Source organism: Onychomys torridus, chromosome 12, assembly GCF_903995425.1.
Source record: "Onychomys torridus chromosome 12, mOncTor1.1, whole genome shotgun sequence".
NCBI classification, from domain to species: domain Eukaryota; kingdom Metazoa; phylum Chordata; class Mammalia; order Rodentia; family Cricetidae; genus Onychomys; species Onychomys torridus.
This window is the reverse complement of record NC_050454.1, coordinates 12,515,108-12,535,407: the sequence shown is the minus strand read 5'-3', so window position 1 is coordinate 12,535,407 and position 20,300 is coordinate 12,515,108. Positions and strand designations below refer to the sequence as shown.

Here is a 20,300-nt window from a genome sequence, read left to right as displayed (position 1 = left end):
GTTGTTCATATAGATCTCATCCATTTCTCTGTCATTGGGTGATCCTTAGCACTGCTTTCATAGTATCCCATAAGTTTGGGTATGTGGTGTATTCATTTTCATTGATCTCTAGGAAGTCTTTAATTTCTTTCTTTATTTCTTCCTTAACCCATTGGTGATTCAGTTGAGCATTGTTCAGTTTCCATGAGATTGTAGGATTTCTGTAGTTTTTTTTTTGTTGTTGTTGTTGAAATCTAACTTTAAACCATGGTGGTCTGATAGAACACAGGAGGTTATTCCAATTGTTTTGTATCTGTTGAGATTTGCTTTGTGGCCAAGTATGTGGTCAATTTTAGAGAAGGTTCCATGGGGTGCTGAGAAGAAGGTATATTCTTTTTTGTTTGGGTGGAATGTTCTGTAGATATCGATTAAGTCCATTTGTGCCATAATATCAGTTAAGTCCATTATGTCTCTGTTAAGTTTCAATTTGGCCGATCTGTCCAGAGGTGAAAGTGGGGTATTGAAGTCTCCCACTATTAATGTGTGGGGTTTTATATGTGATTTAAGCTTTAGTAATGTTTCTTTTACATATGTGGGTGCCCTTGTGTTTGGGGCATAAATGTTCAGAATTGAAACTTCATCTTGGTGGATCTTTCCTGTGATGAGTATGTAATGTCCTTCATCATCTCTTTTGATTGATTTTAGTTTGAAGTCTATTTTGCTGGATATTAGGATGGCTACACCAGCTTGCTTCTTAAGACCATTTGATTGGAAAGTCTTTTCCCAGCCTTTTATTCTTAGGAGGTGTCTGTCTTTGCATTTGAGGTGTGTTTCTTGTATGCAGCAGAAAGATGGGTCCTGTTTTCGTATCCATTCTGTTAGTCTGTGTCTTTTTATAGGTGAATTAAGTCCATTGATATTAAGGGATATTAATGACCAGTGATTGTTCATTCCTGTTGTTATTTTTATTTTTTGGTGGTAGTGTGTGTGTACTTCTCTTCTTTGGGGTTTACTGCTGTGGTGTTATCTATTGCCTGTGTTTTCATGGGTGTATCTGCCTTCCTTAGGTTGGAATTTTCCTTCTAGTGCTTTCTATAGGGCTGGGTTTGTGGGTAAGTATTGTTTAAATCTGGTTTTGTCTTGGAAGGTCTTGTTCACTCCATCTATGATGATTGAAAGTTTTGCTGGGTATATTAGTCTAGGCTGGCATCCATGGTCTCTTAGTGTCTGCATTATATTTGTCCAGGTCCTTCTGGCTTTCAAAGTCTCCATCAAGAAATCGGGTGTTATTCTGACGGGTTTGCCTTTATAAGTCACTTGGCCTTTTTCCTTTGCTGCCCTTAATATTCTTTCTTTATTCTGTACGTTTAGTTGTTTAATTATTATGTGGCAGGGGGACTTTTTTGGGGGGTCTAGTCTGTTTGGTGTTCTATAGGCTTCTTGTATCTTCATAGGCATTTCTTTCTTTAAGTTGGGAAAGTTTTCTTCTATGATCTTGTTAAATATATTTTCTGTGCCTTTGAGTTGGTATTCTTCTCCTTCCTCTATCCCTATTATTCGTAGGTTTGGTCTTTTCATGGTGTCCCAAATTTCTTGGACATTTTGGGTCATGATGTTGTTGGTTTTAGTGTTTTCTTTGACTGATGAATCTATTTCTTCTACCGTATCCTCAACACCAGAGATCCTCTCTTCCATCTCTTGCATTCTGTTGGTTATACTTGCCTCTGAAGTTCCTGTTAGTTTACTCAGATTTTCTATTTCCAACATTCCTTCCGCTAGTGTCTTCTTCATTTTTTCAATTTCCCTCTTCAGGTCTTGGATTGTCTCCCTTGCTTTTTCATGATTTTCATTCAAGGATTTATTATTTTCTTCTGCTTTAATTGTCCTTTTCTCTCGTTTTTTTATAGCGTTCTTCCCATTTTTTGTTTGTCTGTTCCTCTACTTTATTTTTGATTTCTTCTATATAAGGCTCTAGCCTCTTCATGATGTTACTTATAAGGTTGTTTTCTTCTTCTTCCATTCCATGATGTTCAGGTCTAGCTGTTGGAGAAGGGCTAGATTCTGGTGATGCTGTATTGCTCTTTATTTTGTTGTATGTACTTCTGCCTTGATGTCTGTCCATCTCCTCTTGTGTTCGTTCTTGGTCTTATCAGTGTACTTGGTCCAGAGAGAGTTGACAGAGTTAGGGAGCCTCTCTCTGGGCCAGATGGGAGTGCTGGCCGGAGAGGAGCTGGGGGGCTGGACTCTGAGTCTCGGGAAGTCCCTGATGTCTCCTTATTTTGTCCAGATGGGAGCTCCTCTTGTCCAGATGGGAGTTCCTCTGGTCTCTGGTCCAGATGGGAGTTCCAGGGCAGGATGGAGGCTTGGGGCTGGTCTCTGAGTCTCAGGAAGTGGCTGGGGTCTCCAGCAGATGGGTGTGGGGGCAGGGTGTGGAGACTGCAGTGTCTGCCTGCAGTCTTGGAAAAGGGGAGCCTTCCCGCAGGGCCCGCCGATTGGCAGGCAACTGGGGCCAAGTTGGTCAGGTCCTCCCAGAGTGGCCTGTGTCCAGCGGTGGGACCCAGGCACAGTTGCCTCTCTGACTGTAACCCAGGCACTCAATACCAGGACTCTTGAGGCATAGGCAGAAGGATCTCTGAGAGTTCAAGGCCAGCCTGAACTATAGAGTGAATTCCAGGACAGCCAGAACTGTTACAGAGAGGAACCTTGTCTTGAAAAACCACTCAAACACACACACACAAATCTAACTTCTAGCAGTGCATGGTGGCACATGCATATAACTCCAACACCTGTGCAGCAGAGGTAATAGGGTTGCTGATTCAAGGCAAGCCTGAATAATTTAGAAAGATTGTGCCCTTCCCCAGTCCAGTGTTTATCAGTGCGATTTGGAGAAGGGACAGAGGGAAATATATATTTAGCCCTCCATGTTTTTTTCCTCACAGGAAAGTGATGCATAGAAAGGTAATGTGGCTTGGCAGTGGTGGTGCACACTTTTGATCCCAGCACTAGGGAGAGGCAGAGGTGGGCAGATCTGTGTGAGTTGGAGACTATCCTGTCTACACAGCTAGTTTTAGGACAGCCAGGGCTACACAGAGAAACCTTTGTCTTAAACAACAACAACAACAACACACAGAGAGAGGGGGTGGTGATGTGTGTGTGGGGGGGTGTGGTATGTGGAGGAGTGGAGATGGGGCCCTTTTCTTAATACACTGTTAGCAAACTTAAATTATGTATTACATTATGTATTATGTATTGGTTTCTGGTTCATAGTCTGCTGTTTCTTCCACTCCTCTTGGTGGCTAGTGTCTGCAGAACTTTTAGTAATAGGAGACATTATTAACTTCTGAAATCATGTGTTTGATTTTTCTTTTCATTTTTGGAGACAGGCTATATACCCCAGGCAGGCTTAGAACTCTTATGGCTGAGGATGACCTGGACCCTTTCCCCCTCTTCCTTTATTTACTTGTTTCGAAATTTTAGATACATAAACACGCACAGTATACTTTGATTGTATTCATCTCTCATTATCCTTTCTTATCCCCTGTCATAGAAACCCCTTTTTCCCTGCAAGTCCACCTCCTACTTCATATCTCCCACCCCCCACACCCCCACACCCCCACACCCCCACACAGGGTTTCTCTCTTTAGTCCTGCCTGTCCTGGAACTCGCTCTGCAAACCAGACTGGCCTCAAACTCACAGAGATCCTTCTGCCTCTGCCTTCTGAGTGCTGGGATTTCAGGTGTGCGCCACCATCGCCCGGCCTCTTTCTCCTTTTTTACTCCCTGTGGTGTCCCACTACATTTAATTGCAGTTGCTTGCAGGAGTATGGGTGAGGGGTTATTACTTGAGAAAGAATAACTTACCCAGTGGCTACATTGCTGAAGAATATGATCCCCTTGCCCAGTAACCTTCCATTATCTCTAGCTCCTCAGGGCAGAGTGGGTGAGCCCGTCCTCCATCCCTGATGGAATGTTGACGGGCCCAGTCTCTACAGGTCCTAAGTAGATAACCATCACTGCTGTGAGCTCCTGGGGGCAGCAGCCTTGGCTCATCCAGAAGACCGTGTTCCACAGCACTCACCTTTTGCCCCTTCTTCCTCCGTGTTCCCTGAGCCTTGGAGGGTATGATGCAGATGTCCTTTGAGAGTCACTTATACCACTTTCACCAGTTATGAGTCTGCATTAACTGTTGCCTGCTCGTGTAGAAGCCTCTCTGGCCAGAAGAGGGCACCAGATCTTATTACAGATGGTTGTGAGCCACCATGTGGTTGTTGGGAATTGAACTCAGGACTTCAGAAAGAGCAGCCAGTGCTCTTAACCCCTGAGCCATCTCTCTAGCAAGCTCTCTCTCTCCCTCCCTCCCCCTCCCTCCCTCCCTCCCTCTCTCTCTCTCTCTCTCTCTCTCTCTCTCTCTCTCTCTCTCTCACACACACACACACACACACACACACACACACACACACACACATTCTCTTTCTCTGTGTAGCTTTTGGGCCTGTCCTGGAACTTGCTCTGTAGACCAGGTTGACCTTGAACTTACAGAGATCCGCCTGCCTCTGCCTCCCGAGTGCTGGGATGAAAGGTGTGTACCACCACTGCCCGGCTAAAAATCTTAACTGCTATATGCCTCTATGACATATTTACATTGAAATTTAACTTTACATTTTTTTTCTGTATAGGTACATCAATTCTCATTATGCATCAGAAAAATGAAAAAACAGAAGAAAATTCTATGGAAAAAAGGAATTCACTTAGCTTTTTCTGAGAAATGGAATACTGGGTTTGGAAGCTTTAAGAAGTTCTATTTTCCTCAAAACTTGTGCTTTCTGAAAGCTAAGGTGGGAAGGCCAATTGTTTGGGGTCGACAATTGAAGCATTTTCAGTGTAGGCAGAAGGCTCTTCCCATCCAGAAATCATGGATCCGGGATGTACCACCTTGTGCAAAGGCGAAGTCCGGAGTGGCTACTCACAATGGTAGTATTTTGTATGCCAAAGTGAAAAGAAAGGACCCCAAGCACTTCATTTCTTCCTCAAGGAGTCTCCTGAAACACCAAGCAGATAAGGCACTGTCATCAGCAAAGGGCTCGGACCATGAATACTGCAGAGAGAAAAGTCTCCTGAAGGCAGTCACTGGCTTGTCAGCAGGTACTGTTGTGGGTAAGGCCAGCGGTCACAAACCTCGGACGGGCGCACAAGCGTCAGACTTTCCCATGAAGTTCAGTGGGGGCAGCCGGAGTCCAGGTGAGAGTGGCGAGGTTGTGGTCTTGAACAAACACAGAAAACACATTTGCTGCGGCTGCTACCCAGGCCTAGAGCAGCACAGGAATGGGAAACCATTGATTCCAAAAAAGTTCCAACTTAATCAACATCGAAGAGTCAAAGTGTCTCTTATGATGTATGAGAAATTATCCATGATTAGATTTCGGTATAGGATTTTGAGGTCCCAGCACTTCAGAACGAAAAACAGAGTTTGCAAGCTAAGAAGAGCCCAGCGAAGCTGGGTGCAGAAGGTCACCGGGGGCCATCAAGAGGACCTTGGGCGGGGCACCGAGGGGGGTGGTAGTTGCAGCCCAGTCCCTTCCCCAGAACCTAAAGACCCTTGCCAGTGTCAGCCACACTTCTCAGACATGGACGCCAGTGCTGCGGTGAAGGGGAAGAACTCTCATGTGCCTGACGGCCACACTGAAGAAAGCCCTTTCTTGGACAAGGAGCAAAGTTTAGATGAAGCATTCCCTGACCAACAGAATGGCAGTGCCACATACGCCTGGGACCAGTCACCCTCCTCTCCTAAGTGGGAGTGCACAGAGCAAGTTCCCGAAACCCCTTTAACAGAGCATCCTTCTAGTAATAAGTTCACTCTGGAAACGGGAAGAGCGAGTCTGACTCTGGCTCAGGAAAGTGGGGCAAGTGCTGTCAGTGACGACAGAGTCACACTGTCAGTGTCTGGAGCAGACACGTCTGTGAGCAGTGTAGATGGGCCTGTGTCTGAAGAGCCTCCTCAGAATGAGAACTTCCAGATGGAGGAGGATGGATCTCTCAAGCAGAACATTCTTAGTTCTAAGCTGCTGGACCACCCGTACTGTAAAAGTCCTCTGGACGCGCCCTTGGTGTGCCGTGAACTCAAAGTAGCAAACCAAATGGCGGGTGGCAAGAGCAGTCAGGAAGTTTCTCTAGTGGATGATGAGCAGCTCTCCACCTGCCTTTCTGGTATGCACTGTTCCTTGTCACCCTCCAACCTCTGGCCCACACTTGGTATCCATTACCCTTTCCAGAAGAGTCTTGGGTTACCTCCCACACATGGCTTTCCCTTTAAGCCATTAGATGTTCGTGGTGCTCCGTTATGGAGATGTTGCTTAGCTCCCTTCTTGGTTTGTTGTTGGACACTTGTATCAGTTTTGCTATAAGGATTCAATGAACTCTCTTATCCAATTGTTTCTTTAAGTTAAATTTCCATTCTAATTGCTGATAAAGAATATTGATACTTAAACACTTTAATTGGATGGCCAAATTACCTTTTAAACTTGTTTTACCAGTCAGTCTTACAGATTACAGATGAGAATTTTGTAAGATTGGGTGTCTTTGTTTTTAGACAGAATCTTAGGTAGCCCAGTCTGGCCTCAAACTTGCCATGTAGTTGAGGATGACTGTGAACTTGTGATCCTCTCAAGTGCTGGGATTACTGGTATATTACCACTATACACGATCTATGGGGGGCTGTGGATTGAACTCAGGGCCTCATGCATGCTAGGCAGACATTCTATCAACTGAGCTCTATCCCCAGCCATGATGACTTGTGTGTGTGTGTTTGACTGAATTTTATTGGTCCATAGTTTTTCTTTTCCTGGCTTTCCTTTGCGTTGTTCCTCTTTTATTAATATATGAGAAGCTCCTGGATACCAGCCAGTGTTCTGGTTTCTATGAACATAGCAACAAGCAGAATGCACTGATCTCTGCTCCCATAGATCACCATAGCAGTCTGATTGTGGAGATGCTAAATTAATTGTAATTGCCAAGGATTGTCACTCCCAAAATATAACATTCTTTAATACCACAATGTTGTTTATTGTTGCTTTAACAGAAATTTTAGTTTTTTTTTTAAAATAGAGTATTGTTTATTATTATTTCTTTGACAATTCCAAATGTGTATACAGTGTACCTTTTTTTTTTTAAGTTGGGGTCTTACTCTATCTCTTGTTGTCCTGGAATTTTGCTATGTAATTCAGGCTAGCCTTGAACTCCCAGAGATCCTCCTGCCTCTGCCTCTCAAGTGCTGGGACTAAAGATGTGTTATACAATGTATCTTGATCATATACAACCTAACTTTCTCCCTAGAACCCCCTTTTCCCTTCTTGCTTCCCTCCCCACTGAGTCCTAATTGGAGAGTGCTACCTGTTGGGATGTTGACTGATTCTGTTGGCCTGACCTTGTGCTAGTAACCATAGCTGCAGTGAGCTCACAGGTGCAATGGTCATAACTTGTCCGGAAGACAGCATTTCTCAGCGCTTCTTCCCAGCCTCTGGCCCTTACACTCTTTCCGCCCCTCTTCCTTAGCGTTCCCTGAGCATTAGAGGACTTGTGATAGATGCCCCAGTTATGGCTGACTGAGCACAAGAGACATTTATTCCCCCTACCCCCAAGACAGGGTTCCTCTGTGTAGTCCTGACTGTCCTGGAACTCACTCTGTAGACCAGGCTGTCCTGGATCTCAATCTGTAGGCCAGGGTGGCCTCAAACTCACAGAGATCCACCTGCCTCTGCCTCCCAAGTGCCGGTATGAGCCACCACCGTCAAGCCTATTCTCAGCATTTTGATCAGTTACAAGTCTACATTAAACACTGTCCACGGCAAAAAGAATCTTCTCTGTTTGAGATTAAGTACTGATCTATGGTTCCAAACATAAATATTTAGAAGGCACTTTGACAACTTATTCATTTAGAAAACAACAGTAGTAGGTTCCCCACTAAGCCTTTAACCTCCCAACCCATGGGCTTTGTGATGAGGTTCTCAGTGTCACGGATGCACTCCTTTGCTGTGGAGCAGGCTTCAGCTCTAGCCAGGAAGTTGCCGTCCTTCACGCCACTGCTTGACCAGTGGACAGACACATCCTGCCCGCCTGCCAGTAATGCAGCAGTCAGGGTCCAAGGCTAAGTGCTGTCCCTGTAGCCTGCACAGCACCCTGAAAGCAGCCAGTAGGAGTAAGTTGTCAGCACAGATCCAGCTTTATTTCTCTATGAAAAGGCTGCTTTTTTAAATTTAAGGAACATCAATCAAGATTGAAGACCTAAAATTTAATTTTTGCTTGGGATATCCCTCCATTTTTCCTTGGGGTAAAATTTCTTTATGATTTCATTTTGTAATTTACCCGCCAGCGGTGGTAGCACATGCCTTTAATCCCAGTACTCAGGAGGCAGAGACAGGAGGATCTCTGTGAGTTCGAGGCCAGCCTGGTCTACAGAGCGAGATCTAGGACATGCACCAAAATTACACAGAGAAACCTTGTCTCAAAAAAAAAATCATTTTGTAATTTAAAATATTTGTTATAAGTTAGCATACAAACTGATGGTTTGATTATTACATTTTTAAAAGATTGATAGATTTTTAATTCATTTTTAATCATGTATATGCGTGTGTCTATGTAAGTATATGCCATGCAAGTGTAGGTGTCAATGGAGGCCAGAGGCATCAGATTCTCTGGAGCTGGATTCACAGGCGATTGTGAGCCACCCAATAAAGGAGCTGAGAACTGAACTGTGGTCCTCTGAAGAATAATAGACTCTCTTAACCTTTGAGCTTAGCCTTCCAACCTTATTGCATTTTAAAACGATTCAAATTTTTATTTTTGTTTTATTATTGTATGTACATACATGTTTCTATGTGGGCAGGGCATATCACCATGCCCGTGTGAAGGTCAGAGGACAGCTTTGTGGAGTTAATATTCTCTTTCTACCTGTATATAATTTTCCACTTGAATGCAGTCTTTCCAAATATTAAGGTTTCCTGACTTGTGTTGGGGCTATTCTTTCGTGTAGACATCAGACCCCTGTGTAGAAACAAGAGAGCTGCTAAGATAGGCAGGCTGGGAGTACAGCAAACATACATACTCTCAGGACTAGAGAAAAAGCTCTGTGGTTAACAGACCTGGCGTATGCAGACACCCAGGTTATATCCCAGCACCCCATCGCAGCTCACATCTGTAACTCCAGCTCCAGGGGATCTGACACCCTCTTCTGGCCTCCTTGGGTATCAGGCATATATATAGACAAAATAACCATACACATAAAATAATAAAAATAAAAAATTTAAAATGTTATGTGTTTTGTTCTTAGAACCTCCAGTAGAATGGGTGGAGAATCAGAGGTAATGATTTTAAAAAACGTAGGGCTGGGCTGGCGCGATGGCTCCATGGTGAAGGGTAAAGGCTTTGCTGCCAAGTCTGATAACCTGAGAGCCATCTCCACATGTTATCCTCTGTCCTCTGTCTATGCTGTTGGCAGGTGTCCCTGACTGTGCGCGCGCGCACACACACACACACACACACACACACACACACACACAGAGTGAATGTAATGAAAAGAGGGAAAGAAAGGGCTGGGGCTGCAGGTCTGTGGTTTGTCTAGCACCTTTGAGGCCCTGAGTTGGGTTCCCAGCATTGCAAAAAGTGGGGAGCCACTCTGGTGGGTGTTTCCCTGTGCAACAAGAGTCCTTTCCATTCTGAATTGACAGCCTAGCAGAAACCACTGTTTGGAGCCACAGAAGGAGCTGGTTACCATTTCCCCTCATAGTCCAGAGTTAATTGTCAACCTGGTAGGCTGTTGCTCTCTTTTTCAGCATTGCCCCCCAGCCGTGCTGCTTCCTCTGTGAGCCCCTACACCTTCTCAGATTCTTGTTACCTGAGAAGTGATGTTGGGGTTCTTTTTCCTAGAGCTTGCTCAGTGGCCATCATTGAAACCATTAAATGAATATATACATAAATTGACTGGAAGATGGCCTTATAATCTGGCTGAAAGGTCCCTTTTGAAATTGTTTCCTTGACTGTAGATGTAGCTCTATTGGGAGAACTCTTACACCACAGCTAAATAAATAATAAAAAATAAAAAAAACCCTGTTTTTGGAGTTGGGGATTTAGCTCAGTGGTAGAGCACTTGCCTAGCAAGCACAAGGCCCTGGGTTCGATCCTCAGCTCTAAAAAAAAAATCCCTGTTTTAAAACAGGTCTCTTGAGCTGTCCCAGCACTCCGGAGGCAGAGGCAGGTGGATTTCTGTGAGTTTGAAGCTAGCCTGGGCTTCAGAGTGAGTTCCAGAAAGGCTCCAAAGCTACACAGAGAAACCCTGTCTTAAAAAAAACAAAACAAAACAAAAACAAAACCCGAAACAAATAAACAAAAAAACAAAACAAAACCCAAAACAAAAAACAAAAAACCAAACCCCAGGTCTCTCTAGAGCTAGGCCTGGTCTGTAATCTCAGGTGCCATGGAGGCTGAGGTGGGAGGTCTTAGGCCAGCCTAGGCACCTGAGGGAAAGGCCTTGCTCACTGTTACCTTGTCAAGCTTCCCTCATAGGGCTGGGAGTAGTTAGTGGGTTTGCTCTTTTGTTTGGAGAAAAGGTCTCACCATGTGGTCTGGAATTTGCTGTGTGGATGAAGCTGCCCTCAGACCTGCCAAGATCTTTCTACCTGGGCTTTCTTAGTGCTGGGGTTACAGGCATGTGCCACTGAGACTGATTCATTGTGAGACTGAATCAACGATCAAGGTGAAATAATACACTGATGACAATCTTTTTTTTTTATTAAGAAATTACTCCTTTATTGGAGGGAAAAAGGATATATTTAACCAAATGGTTAGTTCTCATCCTCCCTTCCTCTTCCTGTCTAAGAGATAGCATCTTGCTATGTTACCCTGGTGTTTTAGTCACTGTTCTGTGGACCAAGATAACTTATAAAAGAAAGTATTTAATAGAGGTTTAGTCCATTATGATGAGGAGCGTGGTAGCACACAGGTAGACATGGTGCTGGAGAAGTAGCTGAGAGTTCTATATCCTGATCTGCAGGCAGCAAGGCACAGCTTGGCATGGGCTTTTGAAACCTCAAACCCCACCCCCAGTGACACACTTCTTCCAACCAGACCAACAAGACCACACCTCCCTATCCTTTCAAATACATGAGCCTATAGGGGCCATCCTTGTGCAAACCACACCTGGCTATCCCAGAATGCTCTAGTGGTCAACCTCTCTCCAGAGCTGGAACCACAGGAGCATAACACTATGCTTGGATTTTTAAGAGTCCTAAGGAGAGGTTTCTACTTCAGGATGACACTGTGGCAGTGTCTCTCTTTAGTCTTGACTAGCCTCTCTAAGTGTGTCAGTAGTTTAAAAATATAGTAGGAGCTGGGCATAGTGGCACACACCTGTAACCCTGGCATGTAAGGAGGCGAATGAGATTGAGACCTAGTCTGTTTTATATATGGAACCTGGCTCCAAAAAAGAAAAACAGCCACCCCCCACCTCCACCCCCGTCCCAGAACTGCTTGCCCAGCTTTTCGTGAAGATTAACCATGAAATAACTAAAAACCCAGTGTGAAATAATAGTTGTGAGCATTTCTTTGTGAATTATAATGGTGAAGGCCCAGACACGTACCTTTTTTTTTTTTTAAAAAAAAAGATGTAACTGTATTTTACAGATGATGGTTGTATGCTATAACAAATGTAAGTATTATGTGTTATGAGAACAACTTTGCTGAAAAATTTCCCGTGTTTTTCTTTTTCCTTTATGTAAGGATTCCTAGATGAGGTTATGAAAAAGTATGGAAGTTTGGTACCACTCAGTGAAAAAGATGTCCTTGGGAGATTAAAAGATGTCTTTAATGAAGACTTTTCTAATAGGTATGTCAGTGATGCAAAAGTTAAGCCCTTAAAGATAGTTACTGCCAAAAATGACTTTTCCCTTAAGAGAAAAGGAATAATTAAATGTTGAAAAAAATGCATGTTAACCTTTTCTTTCAAAATCTGTTTTAGAAAACCATTTATCAATAGAGAAATAACAAACTACCGGGCCAGACACCAGAAGTGCAACTTCCGCATCTTCTACAATAAGCACATGCTAGATATGGATGATCTGGTGACCCTGGATGGTCAGAATTGGCTGAATGACCAGGTTAGTGATCATGGGTTTTCAGGGTAGAAACTTGCACAGGATTTCGGCCAACAAAACCTGTCTCTTGGATTGCCTTTCCGTTGATCTTTAGAAACAAGATCTCTAATCTGAAGTGACTCAGGGTTATTACCTTCACTGCTATCAGCATGTTAACTCACACTGCTGGGGATGTCCTCAGTTGTACAAGACTAATCAGCAGGCTTTAATTTTACAGGTTATCAATATGTATGGTGAGCTGATAATGGACGCCGTCCCCGACAAAGTAAGTGGGAGCTCCGTTCACGAGTGTGCTTGTGTTGTTACTAGTAAGGGGGTGCCAGTCTTTGTTTTCGTTTTTGCTTTTAGACAGGACATAATTATCTGATACTCTTTAGATTAAATGGTTGGATTATGTCTTGACTGCACTAGAGTCTGCCATATTTTCTGTGAGATCATTTTCGCTTAAGCTGAGTACAATCGTACCCCACATTTTATCCCGGCACTTAGGGAGGTACTGCAGGAGGGTCAGAAATTCAAGATCATCCTTGGGTTCATAGCAAATTTGAGGCCAGTGTGGGCTATGAAAGACTATGTTTCAAAAAAGAACAAAACAAAACATTTTGCAGGGCTGGAGAGATGGCTCAGTGGTTAAGCCTGCTCTTCCAGAGGACCTGGGTTCAATTTCCAGCACCCACATGATAGCTCACAACTGTCTATAATTCCAGTTCCAGGGGACCTGACACTTATGGCAAAACACCAATGCACATAAAATAAAGTTTAAAAAATTTTTTTTTTGCCTAAGACTATCAGCGTTCTGCCAGGTGGTGGTGGTGCACGCCTTTAATCCCAGCACTCAGGAGGCAGAAGCAGGAGGATCTCTGTGAGTTCGAGGCCAGCCTGGTCTACAAAGCACGTTCCAGGATAGCCAGAGATGTTATACAGAGACACCCTGTTTTGAAAAAACAAAACAAAAAATAACAGTGTTCATATTTTCTTTTCTTTTCTTTTAGCTGAGGATCGAACCCAGGGCCTTGGGCTTGCTAGGCGAGCACTCTACCACTGAGCTAAACCCCAGCCCATATTTTCTTCCTTATTTACTTGTGTGTTTATTTGCACCCAAACTGAGCTGCTTCTTCTTGTTTTTTTAAAGATATCTTCAACGAGAGTTATTACAGATTTTAACTAATAGTCTTGGGGCTAGAGAAATGGTTAAGAGCCCTGGTTGCTTTCTCAAGGAACCTGGGTTCAATTCCAAGCACCCACATGGTGGCTTACAACTATCTATAACTCCAGTTTCAGGAGATCTGATGCCCTCTTCTGACCTCTGTGGGCACTGAATGCAGAGGCAGACAGATGTCTTCTGAGTCCCCTCACAACCAGGAGTATACAGAGAAACTCTGTCTCAAAAAACCAAAACATCATTGGGGATTTAGCTCAGTGGTAGAGCGCTTGCCTAGCAAGCACAAGGCCCTGGGTTCGATCCTCAGCTCCAAAAACAAAAAACAAAAAAGAAAAACCAAAACATCAAAGAATAAATTAAAATAAAATCCAATGATAAGCAGAATGGTTCTTTTGTTGTTGTTGTTTTTGATTTGGATTTTTGTGACAGGGTCTTGCTATAAAGCTCTGGCTGGCCTAGAGCTCACTATTGTAGGTCAGCTGGCATTGAACTTTAGGCCATCTTCCTGCTCCTGCTGAAATGCTGGGGTGATAGATGTACCCCAATGCATCCAACTCTTGTTTGTTTGTTTTTGAGACAGAGTCTTACTATGTAGACCAGGCTGGCCTCAAACTCACAGAAATCCACCTGCCTCTGCCTCCCAAGTGCTGGGCCCCTAGCTCTTTTTTTTTTCTTTTTCTTTAAGGTTTATTTATTTATTATGTACACAGAAGAGGGTGCCAGATCTCATTACAGATGGTTGTGAGCCACCATGTGGGTGCTGGGAACTGAACTCAGGACCTCTGGAAGAGCAGTCGGTGCTCTTAACCTCTGAGCCATCTCTCCAGCCCTCCTAGCTCCTTTTTAAGGGTATATATCTTTTTTCTTTCAAGACAGGGTTTCTCTGTCTGTCCTGGAACTCACTTCGTAGGCCAGGCTGGCCTTGAACTCACAGATAGCCATCCACCTGCCTCTGTCTCCCAAGTGCTGGGATTAAGGCATGTGCCACTGCTGCCCAGCTCCTAGCTCTTTATTGAGACAGTGTTCACTGTCTTTCCAGATTGGCCTTGGTCTTGGGACCCTCCTGCCTCATAGTCTCCAGTGCTGGGATTAAAGGCTAGAACCACCATACCCAGGTTACATAGTTCTTAAAAGAATTCACTTTAGACTTAACCTGAAGGCATATAAAAGCAGATTGCTGTGACCTACCCTGGAGTTTCAGCTTTACTAGGTCTTGGGTGGGCCTGAGAGTTTTGATTTTTTTTCTTAAAGATTTATTTATGAGGTTGGGGATTTAGTTCAGTGGTAGAGTGCTTGCCTAGCAAGCGTAAGGCCCTGGGTTCCATCCTCAGCTTAAAAAAAAAAAAAAAAAAAGATTTATTTATTATGCATACACACACCAGAAGAGGGCACCAGATCTCATTACAGATGGTTGTGAGCCATCATATGGTTGCTGGGAATTCAACTCAGGATATCTGGAAGAGTAGCCAGTGCTCTTAACCTCTGAGCCATCTCTCCAGCCCATGATTTTTTACATTCCCAAGTGATGTGATTATTTTGGTCTGATGATCATACCCTGAGATTCACAGGCACCCAGGGGATGGATAGTTCTATACTAGAAAGAGAGTTAAAGTTAGAGGGAACACTTTGGGACAACTCTGTGGGACTAGAGATTCAGCTCAGTGATAGAGCGTTTGTCTACTATACACAAGAGCCTGTTCAGTCTCTAGCACTCAATACATGGCAACAATTGTAATGAGTATGAGTATGACCTCAGATGAGCAGATACTGCTTTAAAACAAGAAATCTAAGCTTAGCATGTAAGCCCTGCTGTTTCATTCGGCCAAGGTAATTCTTGTAGCTAGAGATGATTATGCACGCCTTTAATCCCAGCACTAGGAGCCAGAGGCAGGTGGATCTCTGTGAGTGAGTTTAAGGCCAGCCTGGTCTACAGATCAAGTTCCAGGCTGTTACACAGAGAAACCCTGTCTCAAAAATAAAAAAATAAAAGAAAGAAAGGGAAGAAATGATAGTTTTCATATTAGAGAGAAATCTCCAAATCTACACCCTTCAGATTGGATTAGTTTTATAATTCCTACCTTGGAGTTTAAGGTAATCATTAATTATTTTTGCTTGCTTGTTTGTATTTTTGAGACAGAGTCTCTCTGTGTAGCCCTGGCTGTCCTGGAACTTGCTCTGTAGACCTTGAACTCAGAGATCCATCTGCCTCTGCCTCCTGAGTGCTAGTATTAAAGGGGTGCTAACAATCATGTTAATGAACATTTGGAATAGACCCTTCTGCTAACTGTGTGATATATTATCTTCCTCTTGACCAACCTACCTACCTATATTCCTCTCTCTTTCCCTCCCTTCCTCTTTCTCTCTCTCTTATATCTACATGAGAGGATCTCATGTAGCTTGGACTGACCTCAGACCCTGCTATAGCTGAGGATGGTTTTGAACTACTGAACTTTCTGTCTCTGAAGGTTAGGATTGCAGGTGTGTGCTACTGTACCCAGCTTTTGTGGTTCTGGAGATCAAATCAAGGGTTGTGTGCCTATGAGGCAAGGACTCTTTAGTTAGGCCACATTCCTAGGCCTTGAGTTTTCTTCTCATTTGTTTTGTTTTATTTTGTTTTTGAGACAGGGTCTCTGTGTGTAGCCTTGGCTTGCCTAGATATCACTATGTAGATCAGGTTGGACTCTAACTCACAGAGTTACCTCCTGAGAGTAGGATTAAAGGCATTCATTTATACTTGTCCTGGGTTAGGTTTTTAATAAGAACAAAACAAAACAAAACAACTTTTCATTAAAAAAAAAGACAAAGTTGGCATGGCAGCTCACACCCAGTCCCAGCGCTGGGAGAGATGAGGGTGAGGGGCAGTGATGGGCCAGAGGCAGACAGATCTCTGAGTTCCAGGCCAGCCTGGTCTGCAGAAGGAGTTCCAAGAGACCCACAACTACGTCGAAAAACCCCATCTCAAAATTTAAAAAAAAAAGAAAGAAATACAATTTTCATTCTTCTTTTGTTCATTTTATGTTTCCCAATTCTTAAGTTCCCATTTTCTTGTGACTTTGAACCTGAGTGTGGCATAACGTAACCTGGTTGATTGTGTTTGCTCCTGCAGGTCCACTTCTTCAACAGCTTTTTTCATAGACAGCTGGTAACCAAAGGCTATAATGGAGTTAAGAGATGGACTAAAAAGGTACTTGATTTCCTTTTATACTGAATTTGAAATGGATAAGCTCCTCTTGGTTGGAAGATCAGAGCTTTAATAACATTATGCTGTCAGAACCTTCATGTGACTGCTGAATATTTTTTATCTTAATATTTGGTGAATAAGACCGTAGTAAACTCTTGAGTCTGTGGATTAGAATGTGCAGTAAGGAAGGAGTACCAGTCTGGGAGTTCATGATTATAGCAATACTCTTAGCCTGCTGGACAACTTGGACAGGACATTTAACTTGTCTAAGTTAAAAGTTTATTAGATTGCTGAGTGTTAGCATAAAATGCTAACGTATCTAAAGTGCCTTCAGTGACTCAGGTTTTTTTCTTTTCTTTTTTTTTTTTTCTTTTTTTTTTTTTTTTTTTTCTTTTTTTTTTTTTTGTGGTGGTGAACTAGGTGGTGAACCCAGGGCCTTCTGTGTGCAAATGCTTTTGTCACTGAGCTCCAGCTCTAGCCTTGGTTTTTACAGTTTAGGCTGGTCTCTGACCTGCAGTCTTCCTGGTTCAGACTCCCAAGTGTCTGTGTTTGTTGTCATTTTAAAAAGAAGCCAGGCAAGGTGCCACATGCCTTTAATTCTGGCACTCAGGAGGTAGAGGCAAGTGGATTTTTGTGAGTTAGGGCCAGCCAGGGTTATACAGTGAGATACTATCTCAAACCAATCAGCAACCAACAAAACCAAGAATAACTCTTAAGTCAATGGAAATAGGATTTCTTTCTTTTTCTTTTTTGTCTTTTTTGTCTGTCTTTCTTTCTTTCTTTCTTTCTTTCTTTCTTTCTTTCTTTCTTTCTTTCTTTTTTTTTTTTGAGACAGGGTTTCTCTGTGTAGCTTTGCACCTTTTCTGGAACTCACTCTGTAGCCCAGGCTGGCCTCGAACTCACAGAGATCCACCTGGCTCTGCCTCCCGAATGCTGGGATTAAAGGTGTGCGCCACCACTGCCCAGCAATATTTATTTCTTTATTTAGACATCCCAAGCTGGCCTGGAATTCCTGATCTTTCTGCCTCTACCTCAGACTGCTGGGATTCCCAGTGTGAGCACTACGTCTGCCTTATGTAGTGGTGGGGATCAAATCCAGGGCTTTGTGGATTTGAAGCAAACACTTTACTAAGGGAGCCATATCCCCAGACCTGGAAATGATTTGTATCACGTACAGTGTCTGCAGTGTACCATAGCAATCTAAGAGAGATAGAATTCATACGCCAGTGTGGTGACTTAACCACTGTAACTTGAGCACGCTTGCTTCATTTATCCTGAAAGTCAGGCTTCTCTGTAGAACAAGAGGTTTACAATTTGTTGGGAGAATAAGTGAGATTATATTTAGCAAACCACTAAGCGCATTGTAAAATACACAGTAAAATGCTGACTGTCATGCATGATTCACGTGGAAACTCACCAAGTGTTCATTTCAATTTTTTGATGATCCAGTCATTAGGCCTTTATTTTAAAGAAATCTGGAAAGAGAAAGATTTGTAGAAAGATGCTTATGAGATTGCTAATTTTAGTGAAATTAAATTTTTAAATAAATTGGTACCTCAGCTTCATGGAATTTTAAGTCATTTGTAAACCTTATGGTTTTTAGTCACTATTTCTTATAGTTATATATATATATATATATATATATACACACACACACATATATGTTTTTTTGCTTGTTTGTTTAGTTGGTTTTGTTTTTTTGAGATGGGGTTTCCTGTGTAGCCCTGGTTGTCCTGGAACTCACTCTGTAGATCAGGCTGGCTTTGAACTCACAGATCTGCCTGCCTCTGCCTCCTGAGTGCTGGGATTAAAGGTGTGTGCTACTGCCACCACTGGGCAATAAATATATTTTAAACTGATAAAAATTTTTAACAAAGCCAGAATTAAAGACATGCCATTAATTCTTTTTGTGTGTGTGTTTTTGTTTTTGTTTTTTGTTTTTTTAAGACAGGGTTTCTCTGTGTAGTTTTGCTGCCTATCCTGGATCTCGCTCTGTAGACCGGGCTGGCCTCGAATTCACAGAGATCTGCTTATGCCATTAGTTCTTAAAGGTTTTTTAATTTTAATTTAATTATTATTTTTAATGGAACTGGAGAGCTGGCTAAGTGATTAAGAGCACTGGCTGCTCTTGCAGAGGACCTAGGTTTGGTTCCCATCATCCACATGATGGCTTACAGCCATCTGTAGCTCCCATTCCTGGGGATCTGTTACCTCTCTTGCCTCTGTGGCACCAGGCATAGATGCAGTACACTTACATTATGCAGGCAAAGCACTCAACACACAAAATAAAATAAATCAATCTGTAAAAACAGAGGAGCCCCAGAAGCAGAGTTTAGGGTGGTTAGGAGCCGCCATGTGGGTGCTGTGCAAAAGCAGTGAGTGCCCTAGTCATTGAATTTCGCATTGGGTCTCCACCCTGTGGCTACCTTTTTCACAGTTGGAAGTCAGTAGTTTTATTTCTGGAATTTGAAAGCCAAAGGCTAAATCACACCTCATTTGTACCTCCTTCCTCAGCCACACGGTGCAGCTCTGCTCGCCTTCTTGAAACACTCAGCTTTTGTGTCAGTGACATCTCACTTCCTGTGAGAAGTGTGTCTGTGTGTACACATATGTACATCCTGTGAGAAGTGTGTCTGTGTGTACACATATGTACATCCTGTAAGAAGTGTGTCTGTGTGTACACATATGTACATCCTGTGAGAAGTGTATCTGTGTACACATCCTGTGAGAAGTGTGTACTGTGTACACATACATACATCCTGTGAGAAGTGTGTCTGTGTGTACACATATGTACATCCTGTGAGAAGTGTGTCTGTGTGTACACATACATACATCCTGTGAGAAGTGTGCACACACATCCATCCATCCTGTGAGAAGTGTGTCTATGTGTACACATACATCTGTGAGAAGTGTGTCTATGTACACATACACACATCCGGTGAGAAGTGTGTCTATGTGTACACATACATGCAGACGGCTCATTCTCTCCTTTACTGTCTTCTATCTTCTCCCTCAAACTAGGATCTCTGTGTGTAGCTTAGGCTGGTCTTGAACTCATCATTCTCTTGCTCGGCCTCCCAGTGCTGGGATGCCAGGTGCCATCACTGGCCACCTCTCCTGGCTCCTCTTACCCTTCGCTTATTTTCCTTCCCAGTACATTTTGCTGCCTGGTTTGTAGAATGCATTTATTGTCCCTTCTTTTATTGGGGTGGACTCTTCCTGGCAGGCTTTGTCTTAGGTAGTGATATCCGAGCGGTGAATGCCATGAAGGTAGGCACTGGTAAGAGCTGAAAGCACACTCTAGGTAACTGGGTACGGTGGCATGGGTCTATCTGCAATCCTAACATGCAGGAGGCCAAAAGCAAGACCTCTGTGCTCATTGAACTAGTAGTGTTCTCTGGCTCTTACTATGGTGGAATTCAACATTCAGTCTTTCAGCATTGAGTGAGTTCCTGTACCCTTGGTTTTGTGTGTGCATGTGTCTGTAGAGGCCTGAGACAGAATGGGGTATTGTTCTTCTAGGGAGTTGTCCACCTTGCTTTTCAGATGGTTTATTTGTCGTTCTTGAGGCAGGCTGTTTATGTTGCCTTGGATGGCCTGGAACTCAGTATCTAGAGATCCACCTGCCTCTGTCTGCCTCCTGGTGCTGGGATTAAAGGCATGTTCCTGGCCCACCTTGTATTCTGAGACAGGGCCTCTTACTGGCCAGATCTTGTCAGGTAGGCTGAGCTGTTTGAGCAGTGTGCTTTAAGGATCTAACTCTTCCAGTCTCTCCAGTCTGGGGCTTGAAATGTGTCTTACACACCCAGCTTCTTCCATGTGGCCTGGTTACTCCTGC

The 20,300-nt window shown here is 43.3% G+C and overlaps 1 protein-coding gene across 2 annotated transcripts in view; it reads left to right on the top strand.

The window, feature by feature from the left end:
* Senp5 (SUMO specific peptidase 5) overlaps positions 1 to 20,300 on the top strand; it is a 36,992-nt gene that overhangs the window by 7,512 nt on the left and 9,180 nt on the right. For both annotated transcript variants that reach the window (XM_036203551.1, XM_036203552.1), the window contains exons 2-6: positions 4,656 to 6,183; positions 11,746 to 11,851; positions 11,984 to 12,122; positions 12,337 to 12,384; positions 16,388 to 16,465. In XM_036203551.1, the coding sequence (XP_036059444.1) occupies positions 4,686 to 6,183; positions 11,746 to 11,851; positions 11,984 to 12,122; positions 12,337 to 12,384; positions 16,388 to 16,465 (1,869 nt within the window). In that variant the 5' untranslated portion in view covers positions 4,656 to 4,685. The remainder of the gene's footprint in view (positions 1 to 4,655; positions 6,184 to 11,745; positions 11,852 to 11,983; positions 12,123 to 12,336; positions 12,385 to 16,387; positions 16,466 to 20,300) is intronic.